At 46.3% G+C, this 20728-nt stretch overlaps 1 protein-coding gene and 1 long non-coding RNA gene across 2 annotated transcripts in view; one reads left to right on the forward strand and one right to left on the reverse strand.

Moving 5' to 3' along the window:
• LOC125135929 (uncharacterized) overlaps positions 1 to 20728 on the reverse strand; it is a 71885-nt gene that overhangs the window by 30973 nt on the left and 20184 nt on the right. The gene's annotated exons all lie outside the window — the stretch shown is intronic.
• Positions 375 to 20728, forward strand: part of CELF6 (CUGBP Elav-like family member 6) — a 28896-nt gene continuing 8542 nt past the window's right edge. Inside the window, exons 1-3 of the mRNA XM_047796441.1 lie at positions 375 to 668; positions 4502 to 4584; positions 13234 to 13282. Of these exons, the coding sequence (XP_047652397.1) occupies positions 407 to 668; positions 4502 to 4584; positions 13234 to 13282 (394 nt within the window). The 5' untranslated portion in view covers positions 375 to 406. The remainder of the gene's footprint in view (positions 669 to 4501; positions 4585 to 13233; positions 13283 to 20728) is intronic.

The raw sequence follows: 20728 nt of genomic DNA on the forward strand, positions 1-20728 counted from the left end.
ACTCTGATTGGTCGCTGCTTCCTCATTATGCAAATCATTTGCGTAGACCCGGCGGCCAGCTACCTTACGTCATCAAGCACGGGGGCTGGGGCTCGGGGCTCAGCTCCGAGAGAGCTCGGGCGGGAGCCCAGAGAGCGCCGCGCGGGGACCTCAAGCCAGACCCCAGCGTCCCGCCGCCTCGGCCTGGGCCTGCCCCGCCCCCTGCCCCGCCCCTTTCCAGCCCGCCCCACCCCCTCTACGCCCTTCCACCCGGACCCCGCCCCCTGTGCAGCTACCCCCCGCCCTCTCTGCCTGGGACCCGCCCCCTCCCCCCCTTGCCCTCGCCGCCGGTCCAGGGAGGGGACGGCGGGACAGGCGGGACCGGCGGGACCGGCGGGACCGGCGGGAGGGCGGACCGGGCGGGGATATGGCTGCGGCGCCCGGAGGGTCTGCGCCGCCCGCCGGCCCCGGCCCACGCCTGGGTTTCAGCACCGCGGACAGCGGCGTCGGCATGAGCGGGCTAAACCCCGGTCCTGCCGTGCCCATGAAGGACCACGACGCCATCAAGCTCTTCGTGGGGCAGATCCCGCGGGGCTTGGACGAGCAGGACCTCAAGCCGCTGTTCGAGGAGTTCGGCCGAATCTACGAGCTGACGGTGCTGAAGGACCGGCTCACCGGCCTCCACAAAGGTGCGCGGGGTCAGCCCAGCCCAGCCCAGGCCAGCCCAGCCCTGCCCAGCCCAGCCCAGCCCCAATCCGATTAGAGTGCGGCCCAGCCCAAATCCCAGCCTCAATCGCAGCCGCAACCCTAGCCCTACCTACAGCCAGTCCAACAGCAGTCCAATTCTAGCCCACTTCAGCCCAGTCTTCTCCCTATATCACAGACCCTCCAACCCAGAATTTTCTGACATCTTCACTCTGATTATCACTCTGGTCCCCTGACATGTTCTTCACTCTAATCTCCACCTCTTTACCCTTCACCTCACACATCCCAACAGTCCCTGCCTTTCAGTTGGACTTCCCTTCATCCTACCCATCAGACATCCCAAATTCTGGAATCTGGAAATTTATTCCACCTTCTTTTGATATTCCAAACCCTGGACCCAGTCATTCCTGAACCACCATCCTCCCCTCTGGTGCCATCCCACTCAGGCCTAACCAACTTAACACACATTTTGAACTTGCACCCTTCATTCTGGCCTCCAAGACTAGCCAATCCCTAGAGACTTCCTTTGATTCAGACTGCCAACCTAAAGCCTGATAGACTAAATTCTCTCCTTCTTCAGAACCCAGGCCTGGCTAAGTCACAAAATCCAATTCCCCTCCAAGGAGGCTCTCAGCTCCAAATTCCACCTTCATGTTAACAATAACCCCAATCTCTACTACTCCCATCCAGAATCCCAATACTCTCTTCCTCTTTTGATTTGAATCTGACCTCAGTTGGGAACTCCAGCCACCTTGTGCTCTGTCATCTCAGGTATCCTCTCAGCTGAACCCATGCTTGTTTCACCCTCCAGTGTCACCACTCCTCTGCCACGTATTTGTCCCTTCCCAATCCTCTTTATGGCCTTCTGTTTTCCCTCCCTCACAGGCTGATCTTGGACCAGAGCCTCAGGGTGGGTCAGGTTCAAGAGGCAATAAGGGGTCTTCTCCCTACCCTTGCTAGAGAGATAGAGGCACCACTGTCCTGTCCAACCACACCCCTTTCTTCTTGTAGGGCGAGGGAGGAGGCTTGTTTACATGCAGAAAAGTCTGTCCAGGCTGGGCTGGAGTAAGAGAGCCAGAGTCACATGTCACACATGAGCAGGGGAAGGAAATGATTTGAGAAGAAAACACCTTTTTCTCTCCCTACCTTCACCGTGCTGCAGTTTCAGGGTTTGGGTGGGGGAGGGTCTCTAACTATCCCCCATGATCTTTCTAGGAGAGAAGTGGTAGGCCCTGGATAATAGCTAAATGTACTTTCCTAAGGGCTGAAAGCTAGAATCAGGCTGTCACCTTTTTGCCTGGTAGGCTTTGGGGAATTTCTAGGCACATTACTGTAGGGGCTACAGGAAAATGCCCATAAAACATCTGGGACCAGCTATGTAGCAGTGCATCTTCTACCCTATGGGGTGGGGTCATTTTTAAAGGTGCATGAAAAGGACAAGACCACACCATCCAGCTACTTGGCTCTCCACCTATCCATAACAACTTATTTTCCTATTTTTTAGACATTTATTTCACTATGTAAGTACAAGCTAATCTTTCTAGGCCATCTGTACAGTACAGGAAGTGTACAGAATACCTTTCATTCTCACTCTTCTCACTTAAACACCATCAGAGTCTGAACTATTCCCTTATCCTTTCTCTTTCTCTCCACTTAGCTTTAATTATTTCCAGGTTTTTTTTTTTTTTTCATTCATCTGTCCTTCAAGCCATGCTCCTCTGTCTTTCTATCCCTCTGTTCTTCCACTCCCTATCCCAGGTAGTCACATAGGACTCCTTTAGCCTTTCAGACAGCAGCCCAGTCCTGCCCAGTTCTCATGTCAGCTAATACAGCTTATGGCAGAAGATGGAGCAGAGATGTAAGAGGGATCAGATGTTTGGTGATTTATCCCCAAACCAACCCGCAACTCCTGAAGGTGGGACTGCCTTGCAAGATCATTGAGGAAGGTCTCCAAGTCAACATGTACCCACCCCTCCCCAGCAACAGTGACATCTAAAAGCTGGAGTAACTCATTTGCCTTTTGATGGCTGAATACAGGAGGGCAGCCACAGTGCTTTGAAAAAAAGCTCAGCCTAAGAGTTTGGAGATTTCAAACCCTATCCTGCCACTTACACACTCTCTGGGCTTCAGTTTCCCTAAGGATAAGAATTTGTGGAGTACCCTGGTGGCCTAGTGGTTAAGGATTTGGCATTGTCACTATTGTGGCTAGGGTTTGATCAATCCCTGGCCCAGGAACTTCCATGTGCTGCAGGCACACCCCTGCCCACTCCTCCAAAAAGTTTGTCTCAGAAATTCTCTAAGGTCGCTTTAACCCAGTGAATGCGGATATCCACCCTCCTTAAGGGGGCAGCCACCTAGAAGTAATTGGAGAAAAATTTCCTATTTGCCTTTCTAGTCTGCTGAGGTCTAAGTGGAAGACTACACCAAGCTCCTGCTGGCTTTCCATATCCACTTTCTCTTCCTTCAGTCTTTCTTCTTCCTATACTCAGAAGCCTTTTTTTTTTTTTTTTTTGAAAAGACAGACCTAATGTCACAACCCTGCTTCAAACCTTTTAGTCGCTCCATTGTTGCAAGGAAAATGTTCAAAATCCAGACTATGATGAGGTTATAGATGAGCTGATCCTTGCATACCGTACGGGCCACTCTGCCCCCAGTTACCAATTTCCAACCATACTAGCCTTCCATCTGTTTCTTCAACACACTGAATTCTTCACTCAGTCCGTCATATGTACTATTTCCTCAGCCTGAAATAATCACCACCCTTTTTGTCACCTCGTTAACCCCCCTTTGTTACTGAGAACTCAGAGTGTTCTTTGAGACATTCCTTAACCCTGTGGACTCAGTTACATCCCCTTTATGATCCTTTACATAATCCGAATGAGGGCAGGGAATGTGTCTGTCTTATTGCCACTTTACCCCCAAGCCCATCATAATGTCCCACCATAATAAATATTCAATAGATCTTTTCTGAACGAGTGAGTGCTCAATGACTTTTGGAAAGGAAGAAATCTTGGCCCTGTGCTTCCTAGCAGGCTATGGGTTCTAAGGCTGAAAAAAGAGAGGGTAGGACTAACTCTTTGGCTCAACCCAGACTCCTTCTCTGCCCTATATCTATTGGATCATTTAGAGAAGTCAGATTTGGTACACAGTAATTCTTTAAAAGGCCCTATCTTGAACTCCTGGGAGAGCTGACAGATCAAGCTCTTTGGGTAGCATTGGAAGCCCCTGGAAGTTCCCACCTACAAGATTCCCTTCAAAGAGTCCCATCTTGCAAGTATCAAATTAATCCAGTCCTCAGACTCAAACTTGAAGGAGGTGTTAGGAAGGAGTTGTGGGGTCCTGGTCTTAGCTCCCAACACTTCTCCTCCTCTTCTGTCTCCTCCCATCTAAAACTGAATTGGGAAGGAACTGAGACTGATTCTGGGAGATGCTGGGAGAATGAATACAAAAAGGAAGGGAGACGCTGGGGTTAAAGCTGAAGGCAAAGCTGCTTAGGGAGGTTTAACCCCAACAGGACTTCTAGCTGGACTGGGGAGGGGAGATGTGGGATTGTATGAGCATGTGACTGGGTGTGGGTACGTGGGTACACATGTTCCCTGGGCAAGAGGCCACAAGCAAGTAAGAGGCAGCCAGAGCCTGGGAAACAGGCACATGAAGCCTCTCCCTTCAGAGAAGGTGAGAGGCAGAGATGGCTTTTCAGAAGCAGTGTCCTTGTTTAGAGGAGAGTGGCCTTGAGTTTGTCAACTTAATGGGGTCTTTCCAGGAAGAGTATCTGGGGGTTTCAGGAAACCCCCTGAGCCAGCCTCTTCCTCCCCAGGCTGTGCCTTCCTCACCTACTGCGCCCGGGACTCTGCTCTCAAGGCCCAGAGTGCACTGCACGAGCAGAAGACCCTGCCAGGGGTAAGTCCACCAGGGCTGGGGGGTGGGAATCACCTCAGGCTGGGGACAAGCCCTGTGTGCATGCCAAAGCAGCATGTAGGGGCTGGGCTAGGACCAGGAAACAGAAGAGTCATCTTTCTAGGAGAAGACTTACCTATACCCTTAACAGCTACAGGTTATTTATTCTATTCAGTCTTTTGGCCCAAAGAAATGCACTCAGGACTCTTGGGCCAAGTGTTCCACCCCCATATTTTAGGAGAGGCATCACTGTTGTGGGCTATGCCATAATTTGTCCACCATGGCTAAAATCCTGATTTGAGGTGTCATTTGTCACTGGTGTGAGCATATCTGCAGGTACATGGGATAGAGGCTCTGCTGGGCTAGGATACCATTTCTCCAGTTCCAGGTCCTTGATGGCACTTCCCTCTACCTGTAATTTTTTTGGGGTGTTTTGACTCATCAAGGTTGCTTTCCCTCCACATCCCAAACACTTAGCTAAAGTTAAGAGAGACCTGATTCTACAGGCAGCTAGGCCACTGTGTATCAGTGGCACCTGATATGGCCTTGGCTAATGGCTAATCACTGGACAAAAGGCAAAGTGGGACCTACTGTTGAAGGAAGAAACTGATTGTCGGGAACTAGTGTGGGTTCACCAAGAGAAAGTCATCCTACACCAGGCTCATTTTCTCTTGTCCAAGGAGTGATATGTCTAGAACAAGAATGCTATTCCAATGTCCTGGGCAGTCTGAATCTAGGACTGTATCCAGTTCCAGGCTTTAGATTTAAGAGGGTAAAGAGCCTATCAGGAAGAGACCAGGATGGGATGGGGACATAACATGTATTACGGAATGAGAGTCTGAAGAAATTGGGGATATTGAGCTGGAGAAGATAGGGTTTATGGGAGCTTCAATAGGGAGGCATCATAACATAATAATTAAGAATACTAGTTTTTGTTTCTCACAGACTGGATTTGAATCCCAGCTCTGCCATTTACCACTTCTGTGTCTTCAGATACATGACTCAGATGCTTGAGCTTCAATTTCCTCATCTATAAGGAGTGGGTTATACTAACACTTAGCTCACTGGGCTACTGTGAGGATTAACTGAAGCTTCGCAAGTGCCTGACACAGAGTAAGATCACGATAAATATTACTGTTGGGGTGGGTAACCGCTTTCAGAGTCTGAAGAGGGATTTGATTTTCTATGGGTGGCCCCACAGGGCAGGATCAGGATCAGTGGGCATAAAGAACAGTCACTAGGAGTTCCCATCGTGGCTAAAAGGAAACAAAGCTGAATAGCATCCATCAGGATGCAGGTTCGATCCCCGGCCTCACTCGGGTTAAGGATCTAGTGTTGCTGTGGCTGTGGTGAAGGCCAGAAGCTACAGCTCTGATTCAACCCTTAGCCTGGGAACCTCCATATGCCATGGGTGCAGCCCTAAACAAACAAACAAACAAACAAACAAACAAACAAAAAAGACACTAATATCAGCTCAGTATAAAGAAGTCATTTCTCTGAATAGGAGCTCTCCAGCAATAGGACAAGCTTTGCTTAGAGCTGATGAAGCTGTTAATGGGGTTTCAGATCCTAGAACCAATACCAATAATTGAAGGAACTTGAGCTTCCCTCTTGAAGACTCAATGTCGAGTACCACCAAGTCATCACCCTCACTAGTCCTCTGTTTGCAGGCTCTGGAGGCAGATCTGGGTGTGGATCCAGGCCCTACCACTCACTAACTCTGGGCAAGTCTTTACCTTTCTAAGCCTAAGCCTCATCATCCATGAAACTGAACTTATAGGGTTATTGTAATAATTAAATGAACTAAGTTGTATAAAGTGCTTAGCATAGGTCTTGGCAGACAGTAAGGACTCAATATGGTTAGCAGGTGTTAGTAGAGGTGGTGGTGGTGGTGGTGGTGGTAGTAGGAGTAATAGTAAAAGTCATTATTCATCCAGCCTTAGGAGTAAATGACTTCTGTCACTGGAATTAAAAGAGTCTATGAGACATACAGTAACACTCCACGCGGGAAACACCATGGTAAAGGGGCAGAGACAGGAGGAACCACTGGTTGTGAAATGGGACTGGAAGTGAAGTGGAGGGCCCAGGTGAGCAATGGGCCAGACCAGAGAGAAATTCCACAGAGGGCAGTGCTTGAAGGGGAGACTTCCAATTCCAGGCGGAGGGGGTTAGCAAATGGAAGATACCAAAAGAATTAGGATGAACTTTGGGAGGAAAAAAAATCCTCTCCTCAACCAGCCACAGGATACCACAAGATAAGGGGTACCTGGGGAACTCTATACAGCTGAGGGTACCTGAGATAAGGGCAGTGAAGCCCTATACCACTGGGATAATTCCTGGGGTAGAAAAGAGAAATAATAATTAACATATACTGATACCAGATAGTGTTCCTAGCACTTTACATGTTCAAAGTCATTTAATCTTCTGTGAAGAAGATATTGTTACTGGCATTCCCATTTTACAGATGAGAAACTGAGTCATAGGAAACAGGTGACTTGCCCAAGGTCATGCAGCTACTAACGGGAAGATGTGGGTTTTGAACCCAGGTAGTCTAGCTCCAGAATTCATGACGTAACCACTGCACTGTGATCTGAGCCAAGCGGGTGGCAGACAGGGGTCGAAGGCTCTTGGAGAGGATAGTGACTGGGCACATCTTCTCCCTCCTCCCTTTCTTCTACAGGCTTCCAATATGGCCTGGCTTCCTCTGCTACTGCCAGGACTGGCTTTATTCACTGCCTTCGTTTAACAAAGTGAAAATTAATATTTAATTATTCTCCTAAATGAAAATCAATGGTCCTGTTGGCCAGCCCCAGCAATGGCCACGCCATCAATCTTTCCTCTGGGCCTGCCAGGGGCTGCAGCAGCTTTAGTCACCTGGACTCAGGCCCACCAGCATGGAGAAGGGAGGGTGCCCAGTTTTCTCTAGGCACAGGGTCCTGGGCACACCTGTCATCTGCTGGAGAAGCAAAGACAAAACTTCAATCTGGGCTCCTACTGGAGGAAGGCAGGACTATCACTATCAGGAAAAGTTGGATCAACCCCAAAGAGAAAACCTGGGCCTCTAGGAGAGTTATCTGTTGGACTGGGACCTCCCCTCACCTCCCCTCCACCAGCCCCTTGCTAATTTCTGTCACCTATCAAAGCTTGGCCCCCTACTCAGGACTTCCTTTGGACCTCAGTGTTCTGTCCCATTTTCTGCTGCTTCTTCCTCATGAAGCTGGAGCTACTTCCTTCAGCCTCATTTTAGGCTCTGGGATCTACCCGAAGAATGTGAGGCCCAACCTCAGCTCCACCTTCTAGGATTCAGAAGGTGCCTCCCCCCATTTGTTTCTCTCCATGCTCATAATCTTCTTTCCCTTGGGCATTCATCCCTTCAAACACAGCGAAGGAGACAGACATAACTGAGTACATTTGCTTTCGCAGGTTGTGTCCTGCACAAAACAGCTTGTGTGGGAAAGGCAAATGGGGACTGAAATCCAGCCAGCCTCTAATGATCAAGCCATGCACATTATCACAGGGCTGCATCAGCCCAGAGGAAAGGGGTGCATTTTCCCTAATTTGTCTGCAGGGTTGCCTCTTTGTAACTCACACAGAGGCATTTACATGCCAGCAGCTGCCCAGTGCATGAGTTGGAGCCTTGGCCCTCAAGGAGCTTCCAAATGAGAAATAGCTCATGGCTCTTCAGTGGGGTTTACATCTGGGCACAAAAAAAGAGGCATCAGGAGTGGAAAGGGAGGAGATGCTCCACAGAGGAGATGCTATCTGAGCTGAATCCTCATCATACTTCATGTCTGAGGGTCTGGAAACCTAAAAGTGAAGGCTGCTTCTGGAATTCGGGGGACAGTGTGAGAACTCAAAGGGAAGGTTCCAGCAAAGATAGCTAAGGCTCTGAGTGAATGCAGAGCATCATGCATGTTGGGCAGCATGGGAGACAGGACTAAGAGGTTTTGACTCCCAGTTTTAGGGTCTTGGGCTTTACCTAGAGGCTTGCAGTGAAGAACCATTGGGGGGGGGGGTTAAGCAGGGAAGAGTGAAGAACTAGTGTTAAAAGATCACTTAGGCTACAATGTGAAGGTTGGGTGGAGAGGAAGCAATGCTGGAGGCTGGTGACTCTTTGGACACTGTTGCTCGGGTGCAGGTGAATGATGATACTAGCCTGGAGCTGGGGTTAGGGCAGGAATAGAGATGACAGGACAGACCTGAGATCTGCTTAGGATATCCATATCGATTCTAGAACCAATAGGACTTGTAGTGGATTGAATTAGAGCAAGGCGATGAGGTAGAACAAAATGCTGAAAATGGCCAAATTTCTTTTTTCTCCGCTCCACTTTTTCTTGCACCCATGACACCTCTCTCAGACCCACCAGCAGTCCCTTCTATGGGGAGGTTCCAGTAAACATTCTTCCCATGGTAAGGGGAAGGGGCTGAGGGCATGAGTGCTGAGTGGAGGGAATAGTTGGCATCAGGACAGAAGAGTCTGAAGAGAGTAATGCGGAGCCTCAAAGGCAGGAATTTTAGGCAAGTCCAGCAGGAAGAAGGGGTAAGGTCATGCTTTTCCTTCTGCTTAGAGGGCCAGAAGGACCAGGACTGCGTGCCACTGCCTGGAGTAGGTTGTTCCCTCCTCTTTCTGACACACTTTCTCCTGATTTCTCCTCCTGGACCTGGGACACTCTCAGGAATAGGTGCTCAGTCAAGGGCAAGAGCTCCCTGAGGTCCCATGGCAGGCCCTTGGCCAAGAAAGCACCATCCTCTTTTGCTCAAAGGAAGATGGTGATCATGGCAGCCGACTCCCACATCCCTCTCCTGGCTGTGGCAGGACTGAGACAGGGTAAGCGTGCCCAGGGAGCTCACGTGGGCGGCTCTCTTTCTCTTCCAGCCACAGAGAACATACCCCAGTGCTGAGTGTCCTCCCTAACCACTTGCCAGTGGAGACTGAAGGCCCAGAGCCCTGGGGAGCACTGCTCTTCCCAACTCCATCCTCACCACATTAGGCTCCTCCCTCGGGCTTCCCCTGCACCCCCTAACTCCCAACTCCTAAGCCATAAATCTGGAGTCAGCCAAAATTCTCTCCTCTTCCTTTGTCCCCATACCCAATCGAAATTTAGTCCAGTAAATTTTCACTAAATGTCTTTTAAATCTGTCCATTTCCTTCTGCCCTGGTCCAGGTCACTTTCACTCCTTACCTATATCACTCTTCTTCCTGCCTCTAATCTTCCCCTTTCCAATCCTTTCTCTGCATAGTGACAGCTCATGGGATCCTTCGTAAAATAGATCCTTCCTCTACTTAATATCCTCCCCTGGATCCCTACCGCCTTTGAAATACAATAAAGTCAAAACTCTTTGTCATGGTTTTCACAACCTGCCCCAATCTGCTCCCTGCCTACCTTTCAGTTTCATATCCTTCTACTTAAAACACACATACACACATACACCCCCCAAAAGAAAAACTTATTATATCTGGTGCAGCTACTAAGAACTAGCCTTTGCCACTTTCCTGCAAAGTAGAATCATGATTCCCTCTTCTACTAATGTGGATACTGAGGCTCAGAGACCTTAAGGAAGTTGCCAGTGGTGGAACCAGTGTTTAAATCCATGTCTATCTGACTTGGAAGCAATTTGCTCTGCTCTGGCTCCCTCAGTGTCAGCTGTTCACCAGAAAATCTTTGCTCCTTCAGACTTGCATTTCCCTCCCCAACCCCCAGCCATCTGGAGTGCTCAGCCTCCGGGCCTACCTCGCTCCCGATCTCCACATGGTCTAATGGCCCAGTCCTGCAAGACCCAGGTCAAACTCAGCTTCTTCCATGAAGCTTTCTCTGAGCCCACCTCTCCAGCTAGAGTCAGCCTCTCTCACAGAGCTTCACCTTGCACTCCTCCTAAAGTCCTGGTACCTCTGTGCCTCGTTTTTTTGTGTTCATGTCTCAAGCACGGAGTTGAATGGCACAATGCAAAAAAATCATGGACTTCAGTATCAGACAGACCTCGGGGCAAATCCCAGCTCAAGCACTTAGCCACCATGGGATCTCTGATATGTGATTTAACCTCCTTCAGCCTCGGGTTTCTCATCTGTACTATGGGAACAATGGCATTATCTTGCAGAGTGATTGGAAGGAATTTAGAGTCAATGTATGTAAAGTGCCACTGGAAGAGCCTGGCACATAGTGGGCTCTCGGGAAACGGTGGCAGCATCATCCCCTCTGTAAGCCTTTGAGGACAGGGTCCCAGGTTCATTGTTCTCTCCTTTGAAGGGCTCTTCACAGAGTTGTGGAAATACTGGCAACATGCCTGGGTGGTAGAAAGTGTAGGTGTCTAGCCTCCAAGACCTAGACTCTGCCAGGTCCACGTGGGATATGTACATACCACCTAATGCTCACTCTCCATCAAACAGCGGTGGAGTAGAGGAGGGGAGAAGGGATGTCCCCCAGAGCACTAACAGGTTCTATCTCCCCAGAAACCCAGCCAGGGAGGCAGCTGCCATGGAAACCACTGCTGTCACATATGCTCGTCACTCTAGGCTCCAGAGAGAAATTCTCAGAATCTGTTTAAGAACTAATAAAATAATGATGGTCTTGCTCACTCTCACTGCCCCCCACTTTAGGCTTCTACCCTTCCTTCCTTCTCCCTGCCACACTCCTCCCCACCTTTCCTGAAGCTCCTTCCTGACCCCTTATCCCCTCATTTCCTTCCCATCACCACCAGTGTCTCTCTTTACTTGCCCTTAGTAGGTCTGTCTCTTACTCTATCATTTCTGTCTTCCTGTATCTCTTTATCTCTCCCTGTGTCTCTGCTCTCCATGTCTCTGTCTCTTGGTCTTTCCTCCACAATCACAGGTGGCCATGCCCAGGGACAGGTCCCGTCTTCCTGGTCCCTGGTCCAGGCCAGTCCAGACCTGTACAGCTCGCCCTGATCTGCTCGGATTGATCTGTCATCCCCTCTAGACTGCAGCCTGAGTCCTGTCGGTGTCTCGGCCCCCACCCACAGCCTGGCACACTGCAGGTGCTCCACCACCGGCGGGTGGGTGTGTTAGAGCACTTAAGAACCTGAGCCCTGGGTGGGAGGAGGATGTGCTGGTTAGGCTTGGCCTGTTTTCCTTTCCTTTCCTTTTTTTTTTCTTAAATGAGCCCTCCCCACTCCCCCACCCCCAAATTTGATCCAAAGGAAATTGCTCAACTGTGACTGCCAGGGCGTTACCATGGTTACTGGGTAGCACTTGTGGCTATGGTAACAGGAAGCTGCCTGTTGTCTCGGCAACAAGCATATTGGTAGGGGATGGAGTAGCCCCTGATTGGTGCAGAGGCATTGCATTTCCTGAGGGGAGGGGTTCAGATCATCACCTTCTCAGGCCAGATGGGCATCAGTACCCCTTCCTCCGTGAACAGGAAGGCCGCTGTTCTTTCCTCCCGGCACTCAGCTGTCTGCCCCCCAACAATAATTCCTCACATCCTACGCACCCAGCTCTTGGCAGTTTACAAAGACCCTTTGCGTCCCCATTATCTCATGTGATCCCCACAACACCCATGAGAGGAAGGTGAGATGGGGATTCAATCATGAATTCTCTCAGGGTGGTTGGGGGATGGGAGTGTGTGGGGTGCATATCGAAATCACCTAGGAGCTTTTACAAATTATACAGACCCCCAACTTGAAAGTCTGATGTGGTTCCCAGGTGATTCTTATCGACCCCTGATCAGGGAACCCCTCAATTGGAAGGTGAAATTGGTTGGTGGGGAAGGGTAGGGAGGGAGGAGTCAAGCTGCTTTTCAGGTTTATAGCTTGGATGACTGGAAGGAACAGATTTGGGCAAAAAGATGAGCTCTGGTTTGGGAGTGTCGAGTGGAAGGTGCCAGCAGGACCTTCTAGTCTGGGTGTCCAGCAAGCAGCTGGGCACGCAGGTCTGAAGCTCAGGAGGGAGGTATGGGCTAGAGACGCAGAGCTCTGAGTCATCCCTGTGGGGAAAGGAGCTGAGGCTGCGGATGTGGATGAGATTACCCAGGAAGAAAGGGTAGAGCGGGATGAGCAGGGCTGAGAACTTCAGTGTCCTTAGGGGAAAGGGGGCCCCACAGAGGGGACTGAGGGGGTGAGTGTAGAGACTGCGGTGACGCGGAAGCTTGGGGAAGGTTTTTCTCATTTGACAAGTTGAATCTGGGAGAGGGTGGCTTACTCATAATACCATTACATGGCAGAGTTGGGGGTAGACAGTACTAAATCTGATTCCTGGATTGTTTAATTTAAATGACGCATAGAATTATATTCTCAGTTTTAGACACAAAACACAAATCTGCAGTATCAACCCTACCCTCCTACCCAATTCCTTTCACTCAAAGCCTTTAAGGAAGTCTAGGAGCCAGAGGGACAGGCCTCATATGGTCCCTGCAGAGCCCAAGGCAAGAGAATCTCTTTAGCTTCCACAGCCCATCTTGCCATGCTTGCCACTGAGTTTCCTATCACCTAATCCTTCAGGCTTCATCACCTTCTAAATCCCTAGGTTTAAGGGCGGAATCTTGGAGAAAACCTGTAATCTCCATGTGAGAGTGTTAAAGCGTAGAATTCAAAGGGGCCAGGGTTTGGATCCTGAGAGAGAGTCCAGGGGTGGAGAAGCCTGGGGCCCCAGGAACAGGCAGCCATGCTGACTGAATGTGTTGGTCCAATGTCTTTCAGATGAATCGTCCCATCCAAGTGAAGCCGGCTGCCAGTGAGGGCCGAGGAGGTAACTAGCCTGCTTGTTAAACCTCAGAAGTATCATCCATGTAGGGGTTGGTGGGCCCCCTCCTGGAGTCAGTCCTTCCCATGGTTTATTACTAGAGCTTCCCTGAGTCAAGGGGACAAGTAGGGACCAGAGTTACTCAGCACTAGAAACAGCTCAGCCATTCCAGCTCATACTGTAGGGATGGGGTCCTGGGGTCCCCAGACACAGAAGGGGCAGGAGATAGAGGCTGGACATAGAGGAAGGGTGTTCTTGCTAACTAGCCCTTAGAGAGAGTACATTCCTGTTTTAGAGGGTGGAACTTCCAGGTTTGTTTGAAGGACCAAGCTAGAGTTAGTCTCCTTTTCCAGATTCTTCCAGTTATAGAGAACCCAGTCCAATCTGGGCTGAAGCCACTCGTTTCTTCACTGCAATTGCCTGGGTACTTGTGGTAAAAGATGAAGCTGGTAAGACAGGTTTTACAGGCCATATTAAGGACTTTGACTGTATGCTGAGGACCATGGAAAATCTTTGAAAGTTTTTTTAGCTTCATTGTCTGCTAGTGCAGAAAGATAAATGCTCCTTAAGAACAGGAGGGTTTGAAAGCCTGTACTTTTTGATAACCAGCCATGTTCTGGCAAACTTCCATGCAGCAAAAGCAGTACTGTCTTCTGGTCAGTGCTTGGTGTCTTTCTTGCCTTTGGGTGTTATTTCATTCCAAGATATCTGCCTGTAGCCCTCCCTGATGTCTGCTGACTTTCCCTTAAATAAGATTCTCTCCACACCTTAGGGAAATCAGCCATGGCTTTATAGGTTAAACAAACAAACAAAAAAGCTCCCAGATCAAGGAGAGAATGGAACCCAACTGACAGACATTTATTGATTCCTACTAATTTTGTACACCATCCTGCTCGGTGTTCATTCCTACAGAGGACTCTATTAGCTTCATAGTTCCATTGTGGAATTCTTTCCTCTAGATTCTTCATCCTTTTAGATTTTCTGGCCTCTGGTCTTTGATTCTCAACTTCTGGTCAAGATGTTATCACCCGCAATTTGTCCTGAAGAGATATTTTCAAGCTTCCTCCCTTCCCTCCAAATGCATATCCTTCTCTCCCATCTCATTCTTTCCAGACTGGTTTTTGAGAAGTTCCAGGCTATATACCAAATCTCTGGCTCATCTGTCCCAAGAATTTCTGCTTCATGGGCAACTGTTAGGCATTAAGGCCAATGCTGGCCATCTTCTAAGCCCTGCCCACAAACGCTACACAATCCCACAGCTGAGAAGGCACCTGAGAGTACTTGAGTGAGCTAAGAAGCCGACAGGTTGGGCTAGTTTATTCAACCATTCAATCAACATCTTTTGAGTAACTTACTCTACATTAGCAATGCAAGGCAGACCTGGCACTTGGCCTCATGGAGCCCTGGAGCTATGATGGGGTGAGCAAGGGAGCAAGTATTTCAGGCAGAGGAAAGAACATGTGCAGAGCTCAGAAGAACATGATGCAACTTGGAGTCTGGTACAGGAACTAAGTCCACAATGCTGAGGGCACACTTGCTGTTTGGAGCCCAGCCCAGCTTGTCAGGGTGAGGGCCACTGTGCAAAAGAGGCCTCCATGCCGATATTGCTTCTGCTTAGCCTGGGCCAGGTGTCCTGGTCACCTGGGCTCCCAGCAGTGACATCAGTGTGAGTTTTATAACTTTCTTCTACCCTCTTATATACCTTTTTCACGTGTCATATTATTGACAAATTCTGTACACATGGCATCTCACCTCTACCCGTTCAGACTCCGGGCAGCTCAAGAGAGCAAGAAAAGCAAATCTAGCTGAAAAGAGGTCTGCCTGGCAGCAGAATTCATAATTTTAGTAGTTACATGTAACAGAGATATTTCTTGACAAGTGATGGCTCTTAAAGAGCATACACTCCAAATGCATCCATGGATAATCCTTCTTGCAGGTTTGGATGACCAGATCTCTCAATTCCTTCCTGCTCCCTCTCAAAGCCACCAAATGTTCCCTGGTACGCATTTGGGAGAGAGGAGGCATATGCAAAGTATTTGCAGAACAGTCAGGCCTTTACAATTTATAAGTATTTTACTACTAACTGATCCGTTTAGACACTAATCAAAATGTGTTCCTTCTCTTCAATGCTATCATACATCTCTTCTAAAGTGAGTTCAACTCTCTGCTGAATTTTAACACAAATTAATGCTTTAGAAAACTCAACTTTTAAAATGTTACTGAATTTTGCTTTTGAAATGTAGTGTTTGATAATGTTTGGAACAACTTGTCTCATTCAAGTTTTATCTCTGTGATCCCAAACAGTCTATAAACCTTCAGAGTTAATGGTCATACCTGCCCTGATATATAGTTAAACTCATGAACTTGCATATTTTAAAATTATTCCTGAAATTAAATCCTTTGTTTACAGTAGTCTAATAACTATTTCTATATCTGATAAAAATACTGGCATCATTGCAGACATAATCAAAGAGGTATCAGGGCAAATATAATCTTCCACAATTTTGCCAGTTTTTTCTGGAAGGGATTATTAGATTTTTCTTCCTATAAAACAGAGATCACTAACTCAAATGCTACAGGAGTCAGGTAAGTAACCCTAAATGGGTGAAACTTCCATGACTGAAAAAAATTTTCTGTTTTAATTATATTAAATGTTGGCAAGTAATTCAGTTTTTAAAAGTGGGCCAGCACTGTGAGAGCCTAACCAAACCTATCAGATTTGCTTCTTTGCTCCAAAGAGTCATTTTCCCCCCATCTGCCACATAGGAGTATTCTATTATGCACGCATGAGCTTTTTGACAAAAATAGTTACTTTACATTCTGTCTCTTGAATTTTGATGCCATTGCAACAGAGTAGTGTTACTAATTTCTTTTTTTTTTTTTTTTTTGGTCTTTTTTGCTATTTCTTGGGCTGCTCTCGCAGCATATGGAGGTTAACAGGCTAGGGGTCTAATCGGAGCTGTAGCCACCGGCCTACGCCAGAGCCACAGCAACACGGGATCCGAGCCGCGTCTGCAACCTACACCACAGCTCACGGCAACACCGGATTGTTAACACACTGAGCAAGGGCAGGGACCGAACCCGCAACCTCATGGTTCTTAGTCGGATTCGTTAACCACTGCGCCACGACGGGAACTCCCGTGTTACTAATTTTTAATCAATAGACATGAGGTTTGTGGTTGAAATAACCTAATTTTAAATAAATTGTATGTTGTATTCCTTTTAGAAGTTATTGATAACACTTGCACATTCAATGCCTACAATGCAATAACGGTAGCAATACTATAAGACTTGCCTGATAGAAGGTGCTAGGGTCCTCTTTTTCCATGGCCATCCCTTGCAGCCTTGGTGGCACTCGGAGTGCATCCAGGTCTTCATAGACTATATTATAGCAGCCTTTTAATATACCCCAGCCCTATGTATGTTTATACATATGTTTAATGTATTCCACTTCCCATGATTTTGCAGCCAAGTTCCACTCTGTTCATATATTCCATACTTCATACCTATATTTTACATCCTGTGGTATTGTACAGTACACTCTTCATTTTTTTTTTTTTTGCTTTTTTGCTTTTTAGGGCCACACCGGTGGCACATGGAAGTTCCCAGGCTAGGGGTTGAATCGGAACTACGACCACCGGCCTAAGCCACAGCCATAGCAAAGGAGAATCCGAGCTATGTCTGCGATCTACACCACAGCTCATGGCAACGCCAGATCCTTAACCCACTGAAGGAGGCCAGGGATCAAACCTGCACCCTCATGGACCCTACTTGAGTCTGTTGACTGCTGAGTCACAACAGGAACTCCTGAAAAGTACACTCTTCACAGAAAATGAATGTAATTTTCCATAATGAAATCATCTCATAGTATACCAAATGCATCCATTTGTACATTAACTATACATAGTGCCAAAAAGTTTTCCCTCAGCATCTGGATTTATTTGAATGTGATCATTAAAATGTTTGCCTGAATGAAAATTCAAGGTTCATGTATCTCAAAATGTTAACCTCAAATGACACGAGGTCAGAGCTAGGGATCCCCAAATCCTTCAGACAATGGTAACTAGATAGGACTTTTATTTGCTCTTCAGCATAAAGACCAGTTAGTTGATTTTTCCTAACTTACATTATCTCTACTATGGAGAGAGTAAAAATAAGTTAAACTGTAAGTACCAATCTCATACAAAAAGTGTTTTTTAGTCCTAAGGCAAAATCTTCAAAAATCATTGAACTCCTGTATATTCTTTCCTATATTTCAAATTTCATAACATAAAATCAATAAATTTATAAATCACAATTGTGATTGTTCTGCTAGTTCATTTCCCCAACTTGGCTGTATTTTTCACAAAGTAAATATTTATGTATCCAAAATGCCTAAGGTACAGAAATAGTTTTAAGTAATCTATCCATGCAATCTTTTCACTTTAAGTTTTTTAACTTTAAAATATTCTCTGAGGAGTTCCCATCATGGCTCAGTGGTTAACGAATCTGACTAGAAACCATGAGGTTGAGGGTTCAATCCCTGGCCTTGCTCAGTAGGTTGAGGATCCAGCATTGCCTTGAGCTGTGGTGTAGGTCGCAGATGCGGCTTGGCTCTAGCGTTGCTGTGGCTCTGGTGTAGGCCGGCAGCTACAGCTCCGATTTGACCTGGGAACCTCCATATGCTGCAGGTGCAGCCCTATAAAGACAAAAAAAATTAAAAAAAAAAAGACAAAAAACAAAAAATATTCTGAGGTGATGCATCTCTTTTTAAATCTTCAAATTTGGTTTACCTCAAAAGCCAATTCTCTGTTATCACATTAACTCTCCTATCACCATCCTATAATTGTTTAAGTAATTTCTTCCTGAATCTGCAAGGATTTAGTTAAACATAAACCTGGGTTTTAAGTATTAAACATATATTACTATCTAACTAGGTAAGCCACTTTTCCAATTTTTTCCCTAAGATCCTCTTTTATTCAGTGTTTAACAACTAAACTTTGAGGTAAAGTTAAATTTTGAGCTAGAATTTTCCTATTTTCTTAATACTGGGACATATTCTCTGAGTTAAATCAAATGTGGACCTTAGCAACAACTGTTCCATCAGGTAGTTGATACTAATATCTGTCTTTGATCCTTATACTGATTTAACTCTATTTATTTATTTATTTATTTATTTTTCTTGCTTTTTACAGCCACATCTGTGGCATATGGAAGTTTTCAGGCTAGGGGCAGAATTGGAGCTGCAGCTGCCAGCCTACACCACAGCCATAGCAATGCCAGATTTGAGCCATGCCTTCATCCTATGCCTCAGCTCAAGGCAATGCCGGATCCTTAACTCAATGAACAAATCCAGGGATCAAACCCACATCCCATGGATACTAGTTGCATTCTTAACCCACTGAGCCTCAATGGGAACTCCCTGACTTAATTCTAAAAAGTGTTCTTCCAACAAGACCTGACTGGATAAGTCTTACAGTACTGCTTAAACCTTGTTAATGTCAAGGTAATGTTTTACTTCCTGAAATGCATGCTGCCTCCAAAAGGTAAAGAGTGGCACTTTCCTGCCACTCGACTTGAGCAGATCACCCCAAAGCTGATGGTTATAATACTTTTAGGCTGTGGATCTGGCTGAATCTCTGATAGGCCCTTCAGGTACAGGTGAACAGCCCACAGAAGAGAAATGCTTCTCTGGAGGCTAAGACCTTCTCTCTCAAGACAACCCAAAAAGCTGGGCTTGGTCTACTTTTCTTGTCTCCCGGCTCTCCTAGATCAGGATGAAGGAACAGTGGAGTCCCTGTTCTTTCTTGGTCTAAGTCCCTATTTTGCAGGCCTCCTTCACTTTATTTTTTTTTTAATTGTGGTAAAATAGACAAAAAATAAACATCACTATATTTACCATTTTTAAGAGTACGGTTCAGTAGTGTTAGCAATATTCACAATGCTGTGCAACCAATTTCCAGAACTTTTTCATCTTACAAAACTCAAACTGCACCTATTAAACAGCTCTCCAGGAGTTGGAGTTCCTGTTGTGGCTCAGTGGTTAATGAACCAGACTAGTATCCATGAGGACACAGGTTTGATCCCTGGCCTCACTGAGTGGGTTAAGGATCTGGCGTTGCTGTGAGTTGTGGTGTAGGTCGCAGACTTGGCTTGGATCCCACACTGCTCTGGTGTAGGTCGGTGGCTACAGCTCCAATTCAACCTCTAGCCTAGGAACCTTCATACGCTGTGGGTGTGGGCCTAAAAATACAAAAAGACCAAAGACAAAAAAAAAAAAAAAACCAGAAAAAAAACTCCTCTCCATTTCTCCCTTCCTCCAGGCCCTGGCAACCACCATTCTACTTTCTGTTTCTATGAGTTTGACTAATCTAGATACCTCATATTAAGTAAAATTATATAGTATTTGTCTTTTTGTGACTAGCTTACATTACTTAGCATAAGGTCCTTAAGTTTCATCAATACGTTGCATCATATGTCAGAATCTCCTTCCTCTTAAAAGCCGAATAATATTCCACTGCATGTATATATCACATTTTGCTTATCCATTCACTGACTGATAGACATTTGGGTTGCTTCCACCTTTTTAACTATTGTGGATAATGCTACTGTGTACACGAGTGTACAAATATTCTTTGAGACTCTGTTTTCATTCTTTTGGATATACACCCAGAACTGGTATTGCTGGATAATATGGTAATTCTATTTTAAATTTTTTGGGGAACCATCAATACATTTTCCATAGTGGCTGCACCTTTTACATTAGTGCACACATATATATATATATCATTTCTTCACATCTTTGTCAACAATTATTTTCTCTTTTTTTTTTATGGTGGTCATCCTAATGGTTTTAAGTTGATATCTCATTATGACTTTGATTTGCATCTTCTTAATTATTAGTGATGTTGAGCATCTTTTCAAATACTTTTTGGCCACTGTATATCTTCTTTGTAGAAATGTCTATTCAGATCATTTGCTCATTTTTTTAAATTGAATTACTTTTGTTGTTATTGTTATAAGAGCTCTTTATATATTCTGGATATTAAACTCTTATCAGATATGTGGTTTGCAAATATTTTCCTCCCATTCTGTAGGTTGCCTTTTCACTCTGTGTCCTTTGATGCACAGTAGTTTTAAAATTTGCTATAGTCCAAAACTTCTGTTCTTACCTTTGTTGCCTTTGCTTTTGGGGTCATACCCAAGAAATCATTGCCAAGTGCAAGGTCTTGAAACTTTCCACCTGTTTATTCTAAGGGTTTTATAGTTTTAGCACTTATGTTTATATCTCTGATCAGCTTTCATTTAATTTTTGTATATGGTACAAAGAAAGGATCCAACTTCATTTTTTTGTATGTAGATGTCCAGTTTTCTCGGCACCACTTGTTGAAAAGACTGGCACTCTTGTCAAAAATCATTTCAGCATATATATGAGGCCTTATTTCTGGCCTCTTAATTTTCCTCCATTCGTCC

The sequence above is a fragment of the Phacochoerus africanus genome, chromosome 9 (assembly GCF_016906955.1).
Source record: "Phacochoerus africanus isolate WHEZ1 chromosome 9, ROS_Pafr_v1, whole genome shotgun sequence".
NCBI classification, from domain to species: domain Eukaryota; kingdom Metazoa; phylum Chordata; class Mammalia; order Artiodactyla; family Suidae; genus Phacochoerus; species Phacochoerus africanus.